At 56.9% G+C, this 19,660-nt stretch overlaps 1 protein-coding gene across 3 annotated transcripts; it reads right to left on the reverse strand.

Annotated features, from left to right (window-relative positions):
- Positions 1 to 1,088: 1,088 nt before the first annotated feature.
- NEUROD2 (neuronal differentiation 2) lies at positions 1,089 to 5,619 on the reverse strand. Of its 3 annotated transcripts, none has more exons than XM_082373596.1 (2): positions 5,006 to 5,619; positions 1,089 to 3,878 (listed from the first exon to the last, which is right to left on the reverse strand). In XM_082373596.1, the coding sequence occupies exon 2, from the start codon at positions 3,871 to 3,873 to the stop codon at positions 2,725 to 2,727; it is 1,149 nt and encodes a 382-aa protein (XP_082229722.1). In that variant the 5' UTR covers positions 3,874 to 3,878; positions 5,006 to 5,619; the 3' UTR covers positions 1,089 to 2,724. The 3 variants fall into 3 exon arrangements, with proteins under 3 accessions (XP_082229722.1, XP_082229723.1, XP_082229724.1); XM_082373597.1 differs by lacking the exon at positions 5,006 to 5,619 and adding an exon at positions 4,352 to 4,549; XM_082373598.1 differs by lacking the exon at positions 5,006 to 5,619 and adding an exon at positions 4,113 to 4,129.
- Between the last annotated feature and the right edge of the window lie 14,041 nt (positions 5,620 to 19,660).

Below are 19,660 nucleotides of genomic sequence, written 5' to 3' on the forward strand. Positions count from 1 at the left end.
ACAACGCCCATTTCTGCTCTAAAACGAGCAGAAATATTTATGAAAAAATAATTTAAATAAGAAACAGTCTGGTCCTGGTACTGCTAAGTGTATTCAGGCTTTGGGATGGGGGGAGCCTTTGGGACTTAGACCCCTCTCCAAATATTCCAGGGGGCACTGATGTCTGGAGGGGGGGGGTTCTTTCCAGAGAGTCAGTTCAGAGCAGCCTCTGTCCCTGAGGCTCGGAGAAAGAGAACTCTGGGGCTATCTTGCCTGAGAGGGGGAAGCGGCTTGGGCCCGAAGGCTCCTCCGAGGCGCCCTTCCTCCGTCTGCCTAAGTTGAGGGCTTCCTTCTACCGGGAGCTGCACCGGGCAGGAAGGGGGTTGTCCCTGTGTAGACCACAGGGCTTCTCGAGGCCCTGTCAGGGGAAGCTTGCGGCTAGGTCAAGCTCCACTCTGTCTACCTGGTGGACTCCTAGACTCAGGTCCCCTCATAGAACTCTGGGGTGTTCCTCCAACTTCATCAACACCCCTACAAATTTCAGCATTCCTGAGGCTGAAAAAGGCTGATTCCCTTGAGTCCACTGAAATCGCAAATTTAAGACTGAAAAGACTTCTCCCATTAATAGTTCATCCTCATAACCTTATAGTTTTCTGTTTTTGTTTTTTATTTTAAAACACCCCTGTCTGGCTCAAATGGTTGTCTCTTCATTTCTACACACTTGTTTTTTGCACCAGTGAGCAGAGCGTTGTAAAATGACCGACTGCTCCCAACTCGGTCATTTTCAGTGATGAAAAGATATTTTGTTTTCAAAAGAGGTGCGCGTGCATGTTTGGGAACTGAAGGAGTGTAATGAGATTAGTGCAATGCTTTGTGCTGGGGGCGTGTGTGAGTCTGTGTAAGGTCTGGGAGGGGCAGAAGTATAGCTGTTTCGGTGCCCAGTGGATGGGTGGGAGTGGGTTTAGTGTGGGAATCCTACCCAGGAATGCCCAGGGTCCCTCTACATGGCCACTGCACAGTCACTTGACTCTGTTTCTCCATCACCCGGAGTCCCAGCTCAATCCCCCGAATGAAATGAGGCCACCGTGAGAAACCGGTCCGGCTTTGCATCTCATTTACATAAATATTTATTAATCGTCATTAAACTGAACAGAAACACGCAATGCACTTCGGGTGTCCGACGGGAGTTTCATCTTCACTACAAGAGGAAGGTAAAATTGCGTGTGAGTGTGTGGGTGAGTGTGTGGGTGTGTGGCCTGTGGGTTTGCATCTTTGCAGCGTGTGTTTGGATGCCTGATCTCCTGCCTCCGGTGGGAAGAGGTTCTCCTTTTGCCCCCTTTTTTGGGAAGTCTCCAGAAGGAGCCCTCAGCCCTCTCCCTGCCCACCTGCCAGCCAGAGCCAAGAGGATGTCTCGGACAAAAACCCCCTCTCCAGACACTGGAAATCGCCGGGCGCCTGGCGCCCACCGAGGCACAGTCGGGCAGGGGCGGGGCTGCCTCCAGTTCTCGGTCTCCTCCCTCATCCCGGGAAGGGACAGAGTTGCCTGCGGGGAGGCGGGGTGTGCGGCGAGCTCTCCTCCCTCTGCCCCCGGACGCCCGCGCCGGGGCTGCGTGTGCGTGCGGTGTGGTGTGCGTGTGTGTCTTCCATGCAAACCCTCCCTCCCCAAACCGACCCCCCCAACAGTTTGCCATTCCATACAAATTTGGAAACAGATTTTTAAAAAACAGCAGGACGCACAACGGGGACGGGGCGGGGGAGGGCAGTGGCACTGGGGCCCCAAATCTCCGAGTCACTGATTGTAAGAACCTGGGGAGGGGAGGGGCAGCGCCGGCCCCCACTTCACCAAAGTGCACAGATCCGCGCTTGGGCGGCGCGGCCCGCGGGCCGGGGGTGGGAGCATCCCGGAGCCGGGCCGGGCCGCTAGGCTCAGTCAGAACCTCCTTGCATAGATATTTGTGTCTTTTTATTATTGGTAGTAGTATTTTTTGCCTTTTATTGCTTCTAAAAGTTCTTACTGCGTTTTCTCTCCGATCCGGACTCTGCGTTCGGCCTCCGTCGCCTCTTAGCTTTTTTTTTTTTTTTTTTTTGTATGTTTGTTTGTTTGTTTGTTTAAAAAAGGGAAAAGGGAAAAAATGGATTCTAGTTACAAATTGTCTTGGCCTCTCTCTTTCCTTCAATCCACATTCCCTCCCGCCAAAATTAAAATCACAAAACGCTTAGACTAGGGGTTGGGGATGATGAGGGCTTCCAAGTCCAGGCTCCGTGCCCTGACTTCTGCCCTCTTCGAGAAAGAGGGGGAGCCCGGCAGCTCGGTGTCTGTTCTAGTAATAATAATAATAATAATAATAGGGGGAAAACAGTATCCCATAGCTCAGCTGCCCCCTTACCAAAGCCTTTGGGCCTGCAGGGGGAAAGGGGAAGAGAAAACCTAAGTGCAGGGATTGGGAATTGGGGGTGGGGGATCTCCAGGGAGTGCCCAAAGAGGGGTCCCTGTAGAAGTACTCCCTGGGAAAGAGGAGGAGGGAACCCCTTGGGGAGAGAGAAGGCAGTCCCCTGGGGGAAGCGAGGCCCCTGGGACGGGCCACCCACAGGTAAGAGGACCGCGCTGCCTAGGAGAGCGGCAGGACCGGCAGCCCGCTCCCCGCGCCCCGCGCCGGAGTAGGTGGGGTGCCCCTGCGCTCGGGGGGCCTAGGGGCAGGGGTGCGGGCAAAGGCAAAAGAAAAAGAAAGGGGCGGGCGCGAGGTCTCAGTTATGGAAAAATGCATTGAGCTCCTCGTACACGGGGCCCCGGTCGTGGTGAAGGTGCATATCGTAAGACAAGAGATTCTCCGAGTGGACGCCCCCGCGCACAGCCGACGAGCCGAAGACCAGCCCGTGGCCCGTGGGCCGCGAGCCGGGCAGCGCCGAGTAGTGCATAGAGTAATGGTAGCTCTTCTCGTGGTCGGGCGACGAGTCCTGCTTGAGCGAGAAGTTGCCATTGAGACAGAGCGGGGGGCTGAGCGGGCCCTCGTACTCGGAGCTGTTGTAGTCCGGGCTCGCACCGCCGCCGCCAGCCGCCGCGTACAGCGTCTCGTAGGCGGCGCAGTAGCCGTGGGTCCGCAGGGCGTGCGCCGCGCCGCTGCCCAGGCCGCCCGCCGCCTGGCACTGTGCGCCCGCCAGGCGCGAGCACGGGTACGGGTAGGGGTGCATGGCGAATGGGCCGCCGGAGCCGTGGAAGCGGCCCGTGCCGTCGGCGCCCTGCTCAGTGAGGAAGTTGCGCGAGTTGAGCTGCAGGCAGCCGGCCACCAGGTTGGTGGTGGGCTGCGACAGGCCCTTGCACAGCGTCTGCACGTAGGACACCAGGTCGGGTCGCTTGCCCGAGCGCAGAATCTCAGAGAGCGCCCAGATGTAGTTCTTGGCGAGGCGCAGCGTCTCGATCTTGGACAGCTTCTGTGTCTTGGAGTAGCAGGGCACCACCTTCCGCAGGTTGTCCAGCGCCGCGTTCAGGTCGTGCATGCGGTTGCGCTCCCGCGCGTTCGCCTTCTGCCGCCGCAGCTTGGAGCGCTCCAGGCGCGCCTTGGTCATCTTGCGCTTCTTGGGCCCGCGCTTCTTGGGCCGCTCGCCCTCTGCCTCGTCCAGCCCTTCCTCTTCCTCCTCTTCCTCCTCCTCCTCGCCCCCCAGCTCGCCTTCCTCCTTGACCTCGGCCAGCGCGGCCTCCGGCACCTCGTCAGCACGGAGAGGGACGGGCTTGGCGGCCCGGGCGGGCCCCGGAGCCCCGGGCCCCGGCGGAGGCGGAGGTGGCGGCGGCGCCTCGCCCTTGTCGCTTCTCGGCTCGTCGTCGTCGCCGTCGCCCCAGCTGGCGAACTTGGGCACGTCCGAGAGGAGACCGGGCTCGCTGAACAGGCGGGTCAGCATGGTGCCTGAGGGCGCCCGGCGGGCGGGAAGAGGAGAGAGCACAGAGTTAGGGGAACGCTGGGGTCATCCCGACCCCCGTAACCCGCCTCCACCCCCGAGTCCGGTGCGGGTTCTCGCCCGGGGGGCCCTGGGTGCCCACCTCCTCCGCTTGCCCCACCCCGAGCCAGCCCAGCCCAGCCCCGCCGCCCGCCCAGGGTCTCGGCACAGGCCCTTTCTCCGGCGCTGGGCCCCGGCTCCACCCCTCGCCTGAACGAGGGGCCGCTCCCCGCGCCGGTCCTCTCCGGGTGTGGTCGGGGACAGAACAGGGGCTTTAGGGAGCAGATCTTTCGCCGGGGGAGGCGGCGCGATCGCCAGGAAGCCTCTTCTCTCCCGGCGGTGGAGGAAGGCTGGGCGGCCGCGGTGGGGCAGCTGCCCCGCTCGGCGGCTCCGGCGGCCCGGGCCCCGCCGCCCGGCTCCCCCGCCCTCCCGTGGCTCTCACCCCCACACTCCCTAATCCAATTTGCAACTTGGCCGCGCGCCGCCCTCGGCTCGGCCCCCACCCCCGCAGCCCCAGTTCCAGAGGCGGGAGGATCGTCTCCTCCAGCCGGGCGTCCCCAGCTCCCGGAGCCGGCTCGGGGCGGCGAGGACTGAGAAAGCCGGGCGTGGGGAGGAGACTGAGAGAAGCGAGCCCCGTCCGTCTCCCCTGCGGTCAGGGACCCCCTTCCCCCCTTTAAACTGCCTCCCTCCCACACGGCTCTCCAGATCTCGTTGTATTTCGGGATTGATGGGAAAAAATCCAAATTTGTTTGTTTGCTTCTCTCTCTCTTTTTTTTTCGGTGGTGGGGAAAGGTCGAAGGTTCCTCCGGGACAACCATGGGGGGGGGGGTTCCCACCTCAGCCTCTTCACGCCCCCCCCCCATGACCCTGCTTTCCCCCTCCTCCCCAAGCCCATCGCAGGCAGAGACGCCTCCCTCCTCAGCCCACTGAGCTGCAGCCCCTAGGGGAGAGGGAACCCTGGGCGCCTCCGATGCCCACCCCATGAGGGGGCATCGTCCCGGGAAGGGGGGATTTAGGGACCCTCCTGTCGGCCGAAGAAGCTGCCCCCCACCCCCCAAGCGGCGGGTCAGATCTAGCTGCCTTTCGGACAACTTACCTCGGAGAGGAGTCAAGGGGAGAGGGGAGGGGAGGGGGGGGAGGGGGGCAAGAGAGAGAGGGGGGAGAAGAGGAATCTTCTCGCTTATTTCATTGTTCCCCCATCTTCAGGGAGCGGGGGCAGCGGCTCCTCAAGGCGGCAGGCGCCGGCGTCTTCAGAGCGCCATGCGAACCGCGGAGCGAGTGTGGCATCTCTACCAGGCGGGGTACCAGCCTCTATGCCAGGCCATATGGGCTTGGCACGTCACGGGCAGCAGCTATCACATGAGAGACGGTGATTGGCATGCGTCTGCATTGGGGGAGAGCCGGCTCCCCCGGGACCCGCCGCCATCTGTCACTCTCTACTCCAAAAAAAAAAAAAAAAAAAAAAAATTAAATAAATAAAGGAAATAAATAAATATCTCTGCCTCCCTCCCCTCCCCGCCCAACGCAGGGAAAGCAGGGATTGAGAGGGAGGTAGGAGGAGTTGCCCCCCCTTGGATATAGAGTCCCCCACAAGGGAACAATGGGGTGGTAAGGCTGGAACTTGGGGGGTTTTGATGTCCCCAATTCTATGCTCCCTCCAGGGCCCTGTTCTGTCCATTTCCTCCCTTGCAGGCCCCCAAAGGTGGGTCAGGGACCAGACCCTCGGCTCTGGAGGAGGGACCTCTATGTTTGCCTCCACCCTCTCCCCGACCCCCAGGAGGATCCCCTCGGTCACAAAGGGACAGCTGAGGCCCCCTCCCAGGGTGGGCGTGGGGGGCGTTCCTGGCCTAAGCCCCATAGGTAGATGTTGGCACCGTGCCATCCCTCATCCCTGTCTGCCCCTCCCCCACCCACCCTCACGCACACACAACATATGTGGCTGAACGCAATTCAAACCAAGGGAAAGACAGAGGAAAGGAAAGACTTGCCTGGATGTCTGTGCCTTTGCATGGGCGTGTGTGTGTCTGTGGGGACATGTGTGTATATCAGTGGCGTCAGCTGATGGGAAAGATTTCCTTGGGTGTTTAGGGGTATATGTAGGTTTGGATGGGAATGGAAAGGAACCCTTGGGATGAGCCAATGCACCCACCATCTGGGGGTGTGCGAGAGGGCTCAGTCTGGATTCCTAACCCAGAAACTTCTCCCTCCTCTCCCCCCCTTCCCTGCCCAACATACTTTCCCCCTGCTAGACAAGTGACCATCCCACCAGTGGCTTTGTCTCCTGGCCTCTGACTAGCTTATTTGAGGGAGGAGGGGGCTGAGCTGGGAATTGCCTAAAGTTCCTGGAAGAGGCTCAAGCATTCTCCTCCCCCTGCAAAAAAATACTGCAAGTACTGAAGCCAACTCCAGCAGTCTTGAGAGTGACCAGGGGGAGGTAGGTCAGACAGGTGTCTTGATAAGGAAGGTAGGAAATTGCTGTTTTACCTTACAGCTCACCTTTCAACCCTCTCCCTGGGCCAGACACAGATGCAAATGGCACGAGTTGAGGGAGGTAGCTTTAGACACACACACACACACACACACACACACACACACACACACACACACACACAGTGTTCCTCACTCTGTGGTGCAGAAAATGGATACACACCCCTACTCCAATAGATTCATGTGTGTAAGCAGGTAATCACAACCAGGTGTAGAGACCCTTGTCTACACCTTTCTACACCTTCATTCAGGCATTCGTGTGTTTCAGACCCACGTTTCCTATCCCTCCCCACCCTCCAGCTTCCATATGCTTAGACAACTTCAATTATACTTTAACCACATGCACTTTGGTGGCAACCACGTGCTAAGCACTGGTTGGTGCAAAGATGGGGGTTTCACCCTCAATCTGGACAGGAACAGTTTTCTGTTCTGGAGGTTCTAGGACCTCCAGAAGGGGTCTCGGGCTGGTAAGACACTGATTTGATGCCTGGTAGAATGAATTAGGTTCTAAACAGAGGTACGCATGATGGCCAAGGAGGCCTTGGAGAAGGGGGGCTGGCACTGCGTGAGCCAGGACCAGGTACCAAAAGGCACCTCAAACCTTCCTCCTACAGAGGCCCATAGAGGGGAACTGACTTGCCCAGGACCACACAGTGGAGAGCAGAACTTGGTCTAGAATCCAGGGACTTGACTCCCAGCCCAGTGCTCCTTCTACAGTCACACAGTCTGCCTCAGGGGTCTCCAAGGATGAGAAACCAATGGTAAGTTTTCCTCCATGCATACATCCTGGTTCTGGGAAGGTAGGCTCCCACCCATGGTCTGGGGCACTCTGGGCAGGCAGAGAGAGGGGCCAAAGGATAGGCCTCAGGTGGGGCAGAGACTCAGGGGTGCTGGCCAGGCCTCTGTCCATGTTTGGGCACAGCCTCAAAGGCTTTCCTGTCCCTTTACAGAGGGTGGGGGTCTTCAATCCTGACACATGGCCCTTCTTGAGCCCCCCAGTCACATGGTATTTTGATTACATGCACATGCTTTGGGCTCTGATTCCTGGCCACCCTACTTACCAGCTTTAAAGAATGCTGAATGCCTTGAGCAAGTTACATAACGGCTCTCAGTCTTGATTTTCCCATCTGTAAAATGGGGACAATTATGCTACACCTCATAGGGTTGTTGTTAGTATAAATGGGATAGTACATGTATTGGGTTTAGCACAGGGCTAGCAATAGAGTGCGCCTTCAATAAATGCCCACTCTCCTTTTTATTAAAGCACTTTGTAAACTGTAACATGCTTTATGCTATTAATTTCTTGCACATACCCATTCAGAATGCTTTGTCTACATGAGAACTGAGTTTCTGTTGAATTAATGGGTGAATGAATGGATGAGTAAGTGAATTAATGCTTCCTTGGGGTCGAAAGATACCCCCTGCCCTCTCCTTTGGACACTGGGGCCTGGGTTAAGCCTCACAGGCCCCTACCAGCTCTGCTTTCTGCTCCAGGCAGGAGGCAGACCTCCTCAGCATAGGGGAGCCCTTCAGAGGCTCTTCCTTCCGTCCCTTACTCCTGTCAGGAATGACCTCAGCTCCTTTCAGACTCCCGGAGAAAGAGGCCTGAGGGGTCAGGGGGCTATACCTTGGGGTATGGAGAACTTCAGCCCTCTCAGTCTGTTTGCTGCCCCTGTCTTTTCTTCCTTCAGAAAAATGGAACAAGTTTTTCTCACTCGACACATTTCAACTTTTTTTTAGAAGATACAATAAAAAAAAAAAAAAAAACCAGGGGAAAATTGGAACAGAGGGAGGTGTGGGATGGGCCCGCCTTAGACATGGGCTTGAAAGAGGTATAACACACACGTGTCCACATACACATGCACAAGCATGAACATACAGGGACGTCTGTGCTCCGCTCTGTGCATCCAGAGATGCAGAGATGCAGTGATGGAGAGACAGAAAGAGCCAGAAATGGAAGGAAGGAGACGGAAGGAGAAGGACACCCAGAGATGCCATCTGTTCCTCCCCCTGGCATTGGGGGAAGGGAGTTGGTGAGGGGCCTGGTCCCCTCTGGGTCTCTGAGAGGGAAAGGGGAAGGCTGGGCACCTCAGCCAGGTCGGGAAGACTCCCATTTCTGCTGCCCACTCCCATCCAGGGAGCTGGGAGCTGAGGGTCTGAGGTTCCCATGGAGACATAGCCCCATCCCAGGGGAGGCCACAGTCTGGGCACCTAAAATGGCTGCCTCAGAGGGGTGGCGGCCATTTTGTGCAGGCGGAGGTCCTGGGGGGGGGAGCATTGGGGGTGTAGAGGGGAGAGAGAGGGAAGGGATAGGTCATTCCTGAGCAGTCTAGGTAATCTTGCTCAGAGGACAGGAGAATGTTCTATAAAACTGCTCTCACCAAAAAAACCCCAAAACAGAACCAAAAACCAAAAAAAACACACACACACACACACACACAAATCTGTAAACCCGCGTTCCATTCTGACACCCAAAAAGGACACCTAGCCAGACGCCACCACCACCACCAGCACCATGCTCCAAATAAGACTGGTGGGGGCACTTGTGCCGGAGAAGGAGATCTCCTTTCCCACCAAAGTGCCAGACCACGAGGAGCAGGTGGGTGAGAACCCAGGCGCCCATTCCCCGGCCGCGGCCCTCTATCTCCTCTCCCGGGGCCTCCCCGGCTGGGGTGGGCAGGCGGGTGAAGAACGAAGGCAGGAGCAGGGCGAGGAGGGGGCGGTCTGCTCTGCTCGCCCCCACCTCTGATTTGAGGGGAAGGGCAGGAATGTGGGGATCCTCCGAGGGCCCCCGGTGCTCCCCGCATCGGCTGTGCTGCGGGGAAGGAGGGAGGGGAGGGGGCAGGCTGGCGCTGCCCAGACGGCGACTCTTCCAGCAATTCGGATGCTCGAAGCTCCCTCCTGAAGTATCAGAGCACCTGCCGCCCTCTTCCCCAGCCCCCTGCCCACCTCAAGTCCAAAAGGACGTTGGGGGAGGGGACCTGCCGCTTCTTCCTGGCTCTGGGGTGGGCACCTGCCCCGCTGCCCCCTCCCCCCACCCGCTGCAGTGTTCTGGGGAGCGGCGGGCACGCCAGATGGCGTGGCTGAGAATGCGGCGACGTTGCCGGGAGGTGAGGGCTGGCACGGGTGATATGCGGCTGCGTGCCTTGTGGTGCCACTGGGGAGGGGGAGGGGGAGGACCAGTGAGGTGTAGCCCGCCTCCTCTGTGCTGCCCTCCTGGCCTGACCTCCAGAGCTCACTACCAGGATTCTCTTCAACTTCCTTTGCCTGAGCCCTGGGCTCTCGCTCTGGGCCTAGGCGCCACACGCAAAGATAGGTGGGCACATGCCCGCCGCTCCAGGCATGAGCTGAGAGTCCTGGGCCAGACCCCTGCTGCACACCCCCCTAACCTGGGACAAAGGCCGATGGAGGAGACCCACTAGTCCTCCAGCAAAGCCAGCACCCTTGGGATTGGTCCTTTGCTCCGAAAGTACAGTGACCTGTGCCCCATAACCTTTGACTTCTGGCTTCTGAGCCCTGTTCTTCTGAAAAGAGCTCCTTCCGTGACAGGCTCTGGCCTCTGAGTCCTTTTTTTCATCAAACTCATTCTCATTCCTCACCAAGAGGGTTCCTGGTTGGACGTCTCCTCCTGGCAGCCTTCCCTGATCTCCCCAGGCAGCTTCAGTACTTACCACCCTCTGTTAGGAGAAACCATTTACCCATGTCTCCCTGACTTGACTGTGGTGACTACTTACCTTATATCTCAGTAGTCCGGGGCTTCACATAGTTGTATAGAGTTGGTGCTCAATAAATGCTCCTTGCGTTAATGCCTGGCTGATTTATAGGGTTTGGGGTACTGGAGCCTTTCTCCAGAGACTCTTCTAAAGCAGTCAGGTCCAAGGCCCCGGGTCAATCCCTGAGCCCCCAGACTCCCCTCCTGCCTTTTGCACAAATTTCAGTGTGGGGAGGAGGACTTGGGATGCGGGGGTCACAGGTTCCCCTCAAAGTAGCTTTCAGAGAGAGGGCTCAGGGCATGGAGGCTGAGCCTGGGAGTGCCCGACCCCCATTCCCTGGGCACCAAGCTCAGATTCTGAGGCCACATGAGGCCCAAAATGCCTCCCCTTCCAGGGTGGTTCCTGCCCAGCTGTAGACCCCCTTCTTGGACCGCACACCTCTCAGCAGGCTCAGAGCCCCTCTCCTTCCTCTCCCTACCCCACACCTTCCCTGCACGGGGTAAAGGCAACTCCCCGAGGGGAGGGGAGATGAGGTCCAGGGACACAGCTGAGTCCCACTCCCACTGCCATTTCTTCTTTGCTGACGCTACTCCCCAAAGCCACCCCCCAATATCTCAACCCTGCTGTCTTATGGACCTGGCCCAGGCTCTCTTCCCCTGGGAAGCTCTGACTTCCCACAGGCCCTTGCTCCTCTGGCTTCCCGCATAGGACCGAGGCTGTTCATCCTGTTGAAAAGTCAAATCTGAACGTGACATTCCCCTACTCAGGCACCTACAGTGGCTCCCCATCAGTCCTAGGATCAGGCCATGCTCCTTAGGGACACCCTGCTCTGGCTCCTACGCAGCTCTCTCTCGACGCTTGTCCCTGCCTTGAACTCTGCCCCTCAGCCACTCTAAACTCCTTCAGCTTTCACGAGCCTCATGCCTATGAGCCCTTGCTCAGGCTGTCCCCTCTGCTTGGAGCACCCTCTCCACTTTCTTCACCTTTTAAGCCTAAGCAACACCTCCTCCAGGAAGTCTCTCTGGGTTAGATGCCCCTCCCCAGACTTCCCTAATGCCTTCTGCACACCTCTACGGAGGCACAGGCCATGACCTTTGCCTCATGGGTCTCTCCCACCTGGAAGGCAGGAACTGGTCCCAGAGCCTGGCACATACAATATCCTCAATAAGTGGTCGTGGTGACAAAGGTCCGTCCTGCCACTGCCCAGAAACTGAAGGCTGCAGCCAGGGCAGGACACCTGCCTAGGGGAAGCTCCTCCTCCTTTCCCCTCAGCCTCCCTACCAATCCCCGCACTGACATGGAACGTCAGCCTTCCCCTCTGTAAAATGGGCGTGATAATTACAATAAGATGCCTGCTAAGCATCAAATGAGCTAACAAATGTGGAAGTGCTGCCTCAGCAACTGCCCCATCCAGGTATGGCTGGTTTTGCCTCAGGGCCCTGATCAACTTAAAAAAACAAAAACAAAAACAAAAACAAAAACAAAAACAAAAAAACTTTGGGACTTCCCTGATGGCGCAGTGGTTAAGAATCTACCTGCCAATGCAGGGGACACATGTTCGAGCCCTGGTCCGGGAAGATCCCACACGCCGCGAAGCAACTAAGCCCCTGCGCCACAACTACTGAGCCTGCGCTCTAGAGCCCACGTGCCACAACTACTGAAGGCCGCGTGCCTAGAGCCTGTGCTCCGCAGCAAGAGAAGATATTGCAATGAGAAGCCCACGCACTGCAACGAAGAGTAGCCCCCACCTGCCGCAACTAGAGAAAGCCCGCGTGCAGCAACGAAGACCCAACACAGCCAAAAATAAAGAAAGAAAGAAAGAATTAAAGACAAAACTTTGTTCCTGAAGCTCTGTTCATCACTGCATCTTTGTTCTGCCTTTCTTGTCAGTTTTCCAAGTGAGCAGTTGGGATGTCCTGCCCCTGCCCCTCCACGGGTCTGCAGAGGAGGGCAGTCAGTGGAAGAGGGAGCTCGAGCTGGTCAAAAGAACACCAGACTTAGCAGGGTCTCAGCCTTGGTCAAATCATGTAACCTTCTGCTTCCTCATCTGTAAAATGGGGCTAGTGCCACTTGTCCACCTGCTGTCTCTCTCAGCACTGATGGGAGGACCAAAAGGACAGTGATTATGAAGTGCACTTGGAGTCGTTAAGTCCTGATCGATGGCAGATAGTGGGCACCTGATGAGGCAGTGCAGGGCAGTGGGAAGAGCACAGGACGGGTGTGCATCCCAGGTTTCTTTCCTCCAGGCAGGCTCTGCTTTGAACTTGCCCATGACTTGGGCATGTCCTGATTTCCTCCCCTGGAAATCAGAACCAAGGATCTGGGCTGGGGACTTCTGGGTACCTGGTACCGGACAGTTCTCTGATGCCTCCCTTAAGCCCAGTATCAGTGCATGGGGCACCTGAGGCTGGCAGTGGGCACAGAGGACCCACAGCTGCAGTGGTGCTGGTACTCACAGGAGGACAGCCTTAAAGGGCTGTGCATGGGGTGGGGAGGTGGGGGTGTGCGTGCAGGGCAAAGCCAGGGCAGGAGGTCACAATTTAACCAGAGACCTCTTGGCTTAGCCCCTGGGAGACTGGAGCCCAAGACAGTGTGAATGAGACTTAGCCCTTACTTCCCTGGTTCAGGACCCTGTGGGGTCAGGGGAGGGAAGGGAACAGTCTAGGGGTAGGAGCCTCATGGCCCAATGCCCCACCTTACAGATAAGGAAACCACAGCACAGAGAGGGGAAGCAACATGCCTTGTTTCACACAATAAGTGGTGACAGAGCTGGGACTAGAAACTAGGACCCTGATTACCGCTTTGGGGTCCTCCTGTCCCTGGGGCCTCAGAGCTCTCTGTAATACTTTAATGTTTTGTAATCCATAATAGTGAAATAATGACAGCGGCAGTGTTATCTGTGCCAGGCCCTGGCTTCACACACACAATCTTATTTCATTCTCACCATGACCTCGGATGTGGGATTACTGTTACCTCCACTTAAAGACTAGATGCTGAAGCACAGAGAGGTTGAGGTTAAGGTTGCTGTGTCGGACTTCCCTGGTGGCACAGTGGTTAAGAATCTGCCTGCCAATGCAGGGGACACGGGTTCGAACCCTGGTCCGGGAAGATTCCCATATGCCACGGAGCAACTAAGCCCGTGAGCCACAACTACTGAACCCATGCGCCTAGAGCCTGTGCTCAGCAACAAGAGAAGCCACCGCAATGAGAAGCCCACGCGCCACAACTAAGAGTAGCCCCTGCTCTCCGCAACTGGAGAAAGCCCACAGCCAGCAATGATGACCCAACGCAGCCAAAAATAAATAAATTTATTATTTTTTTAATGTTGCTGTGTCAAGGTCACATGGCTGGTAAGTGGCAGAGCCTGGATTTGAACCAAGCTCTGCCTTACTCTGAGTCCAATCTCTTACTCACTTTTACAAAGAGTGTTCCTTTCTGTGAAACCTGGGTTATCTCCACACTGTGGGACCAGCAGACTCTACAACAGAGAGGGAAAGGAGGGCACCCTGGGAGGATCTGGGGCCAAGGGTTTGCCTGTTATCCAGGCCCCCACGTAATGGGAGTCAGTGCCCTGGCCTGGGTCTCTGCAGTTCTACTCATGGTAGGTGGGGGGGGGGGGTCTCTCTACACAGGGAAAGGGGCAGTCACATCAAACATGGGTTTTCTCCACCCTGTATCCCTCTTCCCTCAGCTCCTTCAGGAGGTGCCTTTCTCGCCCTTGCAAGCTCAGTGAGGTGCTTCCTTCACCGGGAAGTCCTCCCTGATGCCCCCTGAGGAAATGTCACTCTTTCCTCTGGCCCTTGGCTCCACGTTGAGCACTTGAGGATGGACCGACCTGCTGGAAACCCAGCTTTACTACTTGATCACTAGCCGCCGGCCACCCATTCTGTTTTTCGGTCTGTAAAATGGGAATAAGGAGCCCTGCCTCACAGAATCTTTGTGAAGATTGGAAGCAAAGCGGTGTCCTATGAAGAAGCACCTGGCACCCAGTGGGCCCCTGCCACTCTTTCTCCTTGTCCTTCTCACCCTGGTTTTCTCCCGGCTCTCTCCTCATCACCCCCGCCGCGTGCCGGGCAGAGGGCCTGGAGCGCCCCGGCCGCTGGGTCCCGGCTCGAAGCCTGCCTTCCTGCCTGCCAGGCTCCCTCGGCACGTGCCCCGCGCCCCCTGGGGCCGCGCCACCTCCTGGGCGGCCTCGGCGCGCGCCCTCTGGCCTCTAGCCCGGCTCGGGCCGCCCGTGGCCTCCCGGAAGGGGGTCCAACTGGGGTTGGGGGGGGTGGGGTTGGCGGGGGCGGGGGCGGCCGGGCGGCGGCGGGAAGAGGACGCTGCCCCTTTAAGGTGCCACCGCCGCGTGGCAGGGAAACAGCTTGTGCCAGCCCCATTCCGCCAGGCTCCGCTCGCAACAAGAAACACAATGCATAACAATCAGGCGCTCTCTTGGAGCTGTGCCACGCGGCGGGGGCGGGGCGGGGCCGCGGGCGTGGCGGGGGCGTCCGGGTCACGACCCCGACCGGCGTCCGGTGGCCGCGGGTCGGCCCGGAACCCTCGCTGCCCCGCGCGGCCGCTCCGCGCCCCGCGAGGTGGCCCAGCGCCCCGGCGCCCCCGGCCTCGCCCCGCTCGCCTCCCCCTCCCTCCCGGCCTTCGCGCTCCCTGCAAAGTTCATTCCCACTAACTCTTTTCCAGGCCACTTCCCCCTCACATCTGACAATCCAGGGCCCCTCATTCTCCCAGTAATCACTCCACTGCACTAATTGCACATGCAAATATGCAAATGCGTATTAATTAATTACTATACTAATTAGTTCTGTGGTATTTGCGAGTAATAAATCATTGGATGGGAGCGAGGAAGCTGGAGACCTGGCCCATTTTCATTCTGCATAAAATTTTAATGGTCTCTCTGGCTGATCCGGGACGGCGGCGCGCGGAGAGGCTCTTAAAGGGCCAGTGGCGGCGGGAAGGGACAGGGGCGCGGAGCGCGGGGTGACCCCGGCCCTGGGCGGGCTTGGAGGTGCAGCCCCACGTCCTGCAGAGGCGATCTCCAGCACGGGGTTGGCTCTTCCCCTCCCCTTCCGGGCTAAGGGTCCTCCTGGGTGGCTTCTAAGGAGAGAATCCGGGCCGGGAGGAGGAGGCTGAGCTCGGTTTCTTTAAGAAAGGAAAGAGGGCAAGGAGCTGCGAGAGACCAATGCCAAGGCCTTTGGGGCCCCAGGGAGACAGAAATGAAGACTCCATCTCCAGGATGGCTGAGTAAACTGAGGCACCAGACAAGACAAGCTTAGCTCTCACCCCAGCCTGTCCCCAGGCGAAGGAAGCCTCCAGGATGTCCTGGGTGCCCCAGTCTCGTCTCTGGCGGGGGCCACCACGGCTGGGGGTACCTCCAAGCTTTCCCTTTCCACATGATCAAACTGCAGCACCGCCTCCGTGGGCACCAGCTGGCACCCTGGCAGAGCAGTCCTAGGCTTGAGTGGGCCCCCGGGACCCGGTTTTCTTCTTCTAGGAGGTAGTCAGGACCTAAGCATAGGGAGGGGGCTGGAGAGTTTGCAGGAGCATTGACTCAGGGAGGTAGAGGGTTGTGCCTCCTGACTGAGCCCAAGCCAGGGTCTAGGGGGATGTCAGAGGTGGGAACACTGAGGAAGTGGAGCCTGCGGGCCTGTCCTGAGCTAGGAACCCCAATACTAGGGTCTCCAGTCTGGTTCTGCTCACCCTGCAACCTTCTGCCATCAACAAGCCCCTAGTGGGGCAAGGCCTAAAGGGGGTCAGTTCTCTAGTGGGCCCATAATAGTAACAGCAACTCACAATACTGTTAATTCGGGGGAACATTTATTTAGCCGGAGACCTGTTCTGAGAATTCTAGGTGGCTGACAACCCCCCAGTGACGGAGGTTCTATCACAGGCCCTTTTATGGATGGAGAAACACGGGCACTAGACAGTTAAGCAACCTGCTCAAGGTCACTCGGCTGCGAGGAGTGGAGTGGGATTTGAACCAAGACAGTCCAGTTCTGGCATCCGGGTTCTTTCCACCACACTCTGCCACCTCTCTCTCCGCCACTATGTCCTCAGCACCTGCTGAGAGCCAGGCCCTGTGCTAAGGATAAGAACTTCATGGACAGTGTCTCTTTCAACCCTCATGACAACCCAGGAGGTAGGTTCTGGGATTCTCCCCATTCTAGAGCTGGGGAACCCAAGGCTCAGAGAGGTTGACTAAGTTGCTCTGGGCACACAGGGAGGATGTAGCAGAGTCAGGCTCACTCCCGGCCTGCGGCCTGCGTGACAGCAGAGGCCAGCAGGTCTCTGGGGGTGGGGCAGGAAAGGGTCATGACAGCTAATAGAACAAGAGAAGAAATGGAAGGGAATTCAGTTAGACAGACTGTGGGGAGAACTTGCTTCTTGAGAGGTGGGGCTCCCAGGAGATGGAGTCACGTGGAAGCTTTTCCTTCTTTTCCGAGAAGCAGGCTGGGGAAAGGCCATGGCTACCTGAGTCAGGAGGAGGTTGGGGGGTGGAGGAATGGGAGGGAACAGAAGGGCCCAGAGTGAGAGAACCCAGTCAGAACCATATAACTCAGAAATCCAGGTTGGTTTTTTCTCAGTTTTGTCCCCAGAACACTTACCTGCCCCCACCCGTGGAAATCTCCTGAGCAACCCCAGCCCAAGATTTGCTACTTGTGGGGAGCTAGGAGATCCAGTCTCTGCTCTTTCCAGCAGGGGGATAAGAAAGATAATACTGTCACATTACCGTAAGCACCTACGATGTGCCAGGCACTTCCTGTGCCTCAGCTTGTCTAATTTCCACAACAGTTCTGTAATTATTATCCCTATTTTATAAATGGAGTCACCGAGGAAGGAAAGAGAAGTTAAGTTACTTGCCCAAGGTCACACAGCTAGTAGGTGGGAGACCGGGATTTGAACTTCTGACCTGGTGTGCTTTACCACACTGTTCCCCGTTTCCTACTGAGCTCCTTGTGTCTACAGGAGCATAGCTGGATTTTTCTTTAAAAATAAATAAATAATTTACTTATTTTTGGCTGCATTGGGTCTTCATCGCTGCACGCGGGCTTTCTCTAGTTGCGGCGAGCGGGGGCTACTCTTCGTTTTGGTGCGAGGGCTTCTCATTATGGTGGCTTCTCTTGTTGCGGAGCACGGGCTCTAGGCGCGTGGGCTTCAGTAGTTGTGGCTCGCGGGCTCAGTAGTTATGGCTCGCTGGCTCTAGAGTGCAGGTTCAGCAGTTGTGGCGCACGGGCTTACTTGCTCCGCGGCATGTAGGATCTTCCCGGACCAGGGCTCGAACCCGTGTCCCCTGCATTGCAGGCGGATTCTTTTTTTTTTTTTTTTTAATTTATTAATTAATTTATTTATTTTTGGCTGTGTTGGGTCTTCGTTTCTGTGCGAGGGCTTTCTCTAGTTGTGGCAAGCGGGGGCCACTCTTCATCGCGGTGCGCGGGCCTCTCACTATTGCGACCTCTCTTGTTGCGGAGCACAGGCTCCAGACGCGCAGGCTCAGTAGTTGTGGCTCACGGGCCCAGTTGCTCCACGGCATGTGGGATCTTCCCAGACCAGGGCTCGAACCCGTGTCCCCTGCATTGGCAGGCAGATTCTCAACCACTGTGCCACTAGGGAAGTCCAGCATGGCTGGATTGACTCTTGCCCAGCAGAGCCAGGGAACACAGTAGCAGCAGGCCTTTCATCCCGGGTGCCTTTGGAACTTGCAGATGCAAAGAACATGTCTCATGTCTGCCATTCACAAGACCCCCACCCCGCGTGGATTTCCATGGTGCCTTTTATATGCTAGTGGAAGTTGGGCAAAGTGAATGTTCTGGAGGCCCAGACCCCTCCTCTCACTATCCTGGGGATGAGTGTGTGTGGGCATCTTCCCAGAGTGGGGATGCTATCCCAGCATTCCTTGCCGCCTCCCAGCCTCCCCCTTGAGAGAACAGCAGGGTCAGTGAGTCTGTTAGCATCTGTCAGGGGGACCACCCTGATATGGGAATTGAGATTCCAGTGCGCTCAGGGATGAGTCCAGGGTCCCTTTGCCTCCCAGTTGCTCAGGGGAACTTCTCTAGGGAATCTGAACACCTCATCTCCCCCAGAACTAAGAATACCTTTGACACCTACCCTCTGGGTCTGGGAGTCCTGGGTTGGGGGTTTTAGGGCGTTGGGAGGGATGGCCTTTGGGCTGCAGAAAAATCATCCTCCCCTCTCCACTCCACTGAAGCCCAGAGAAGCTGGGTTTCATTGGGGTTTCCCCCACATATGTCCAGTTCCTGGGAGATTGGGGGCAAGTTGGGGAGTTGGGGGAAGGAGGCAGGAGGGGCAGGCTGGCGGCTCTGAGCTTCTCCATGCAGCCCTCGGGGCCGGGTGCCTGGGCAGGAGGGGGGGCAGAGCAGCTGCTGGCGATTTATTAAGCAGTCACGGAAAAATTGGTTTATAAATTAACAGCTGTTTTAACTTTAGGGCCTCTTCTTCAGGGAATGGAAGCAGCCGACTGGACCGGGATTGGAGTGTGTGTGAGGCTGGTGGAGGGGGTGGGAGGCGGCAGGCTCCGGCAGCTGGCGTTCTTCGGGGGCAGCCTCAGCTGGCACCTCGGGGGGCACCAGGCAGTGGCCAGAGCAGGGGGTCTCCAGGTGCCCGGGGCTGAGGCTGCCCCCGCTGTGGGCTGCCGGCTTGCTCATTCTTCTCAACAGCATCCCACCTGGGGGCGCCAGAGGGAACAGATACCGCTGTACTCATGTCTGCCACCAGAGGGCAGCCTCCGCACATTGATTTTTGCTTCCCACACAGGTTGGTCCAAACTGGGCTGAGAGAGAGAGAAACCCGCTCCAATTCTGAGCAAGAGAGAAGCCCAGTTCAGTGTATGCAAGCGATCTTGTACTTGCCCATCATGAATGTATTAAAGGCAGCAGTATGAGTGAGAACTCTGAAGTCAGACGGTCTGCCTTTGAACCCAGGTTCTGGGCAGAAGTTCGGAGCCTCATTTACCCCATCTGTAAAACGGAGTGAATCTAATGAGGATTAAATGCGACAATACATATAAAAGGCCTAGCCCCGTGCCCAGCACAGAGTAAATGCTCCATATACGTCACGCGTTGCCGATTTCTATGACTCATGTATTTATCTATTCATTCATTCCTCAATCCATCCCCTCTACAGCATGTAGTGCTACTGTACTCCGGGCACTATGGCAGGCAGGTGATGATGCAAAGACAGATAGTGGGTAGGACATGTCTCAAAATAGTGTGCTAAGAGTTATGATACACCCAGTGAGGGGGGAGGGGAGATTGACTTGGATGGGGCCAAAGAACATTTGGGGTTAATGAGAATGTTCTGTATCTGTATTGATAGTGGTCACATGTTGTATGGAAATGTTTCATAGAAATTTATATTTAAACTTGGTACATTTTATTGTATATAAACTCTAACTCAATAGAGTTGATTTTTAAAAAAGCACCCAATGTGAATTTACTGAATGGGCAAAGGGTTGGATGATGGATGAATGAATGAATGTGTGTCAATGAGTGTCTCAGATGATTGCCCACCTGTCCTGGTGTCACCAGTGTCCCTAC

This window comes from Balaenoptera borealis (assembly GCF_965194805.1).
Source record: "Balaenoptera borealis genome assembly, chromosome: 20".
Lineage (NCBI taxonomy): Eukaryota > Metazoa > Chordata > Mammalia > Artiodactyla > Balaenopteridae > Balaenoptera > Balaenoptera borealis.

Coding starts and splice junctions, on each gene's coding strand:
- NEUROD2 (XM_082373596.1), bottom strand. CDS start 3,873: ATGCTGACCCGCCTGTTCAGCGAGCCCGGTCTCCTCTCGGACGTGCCC.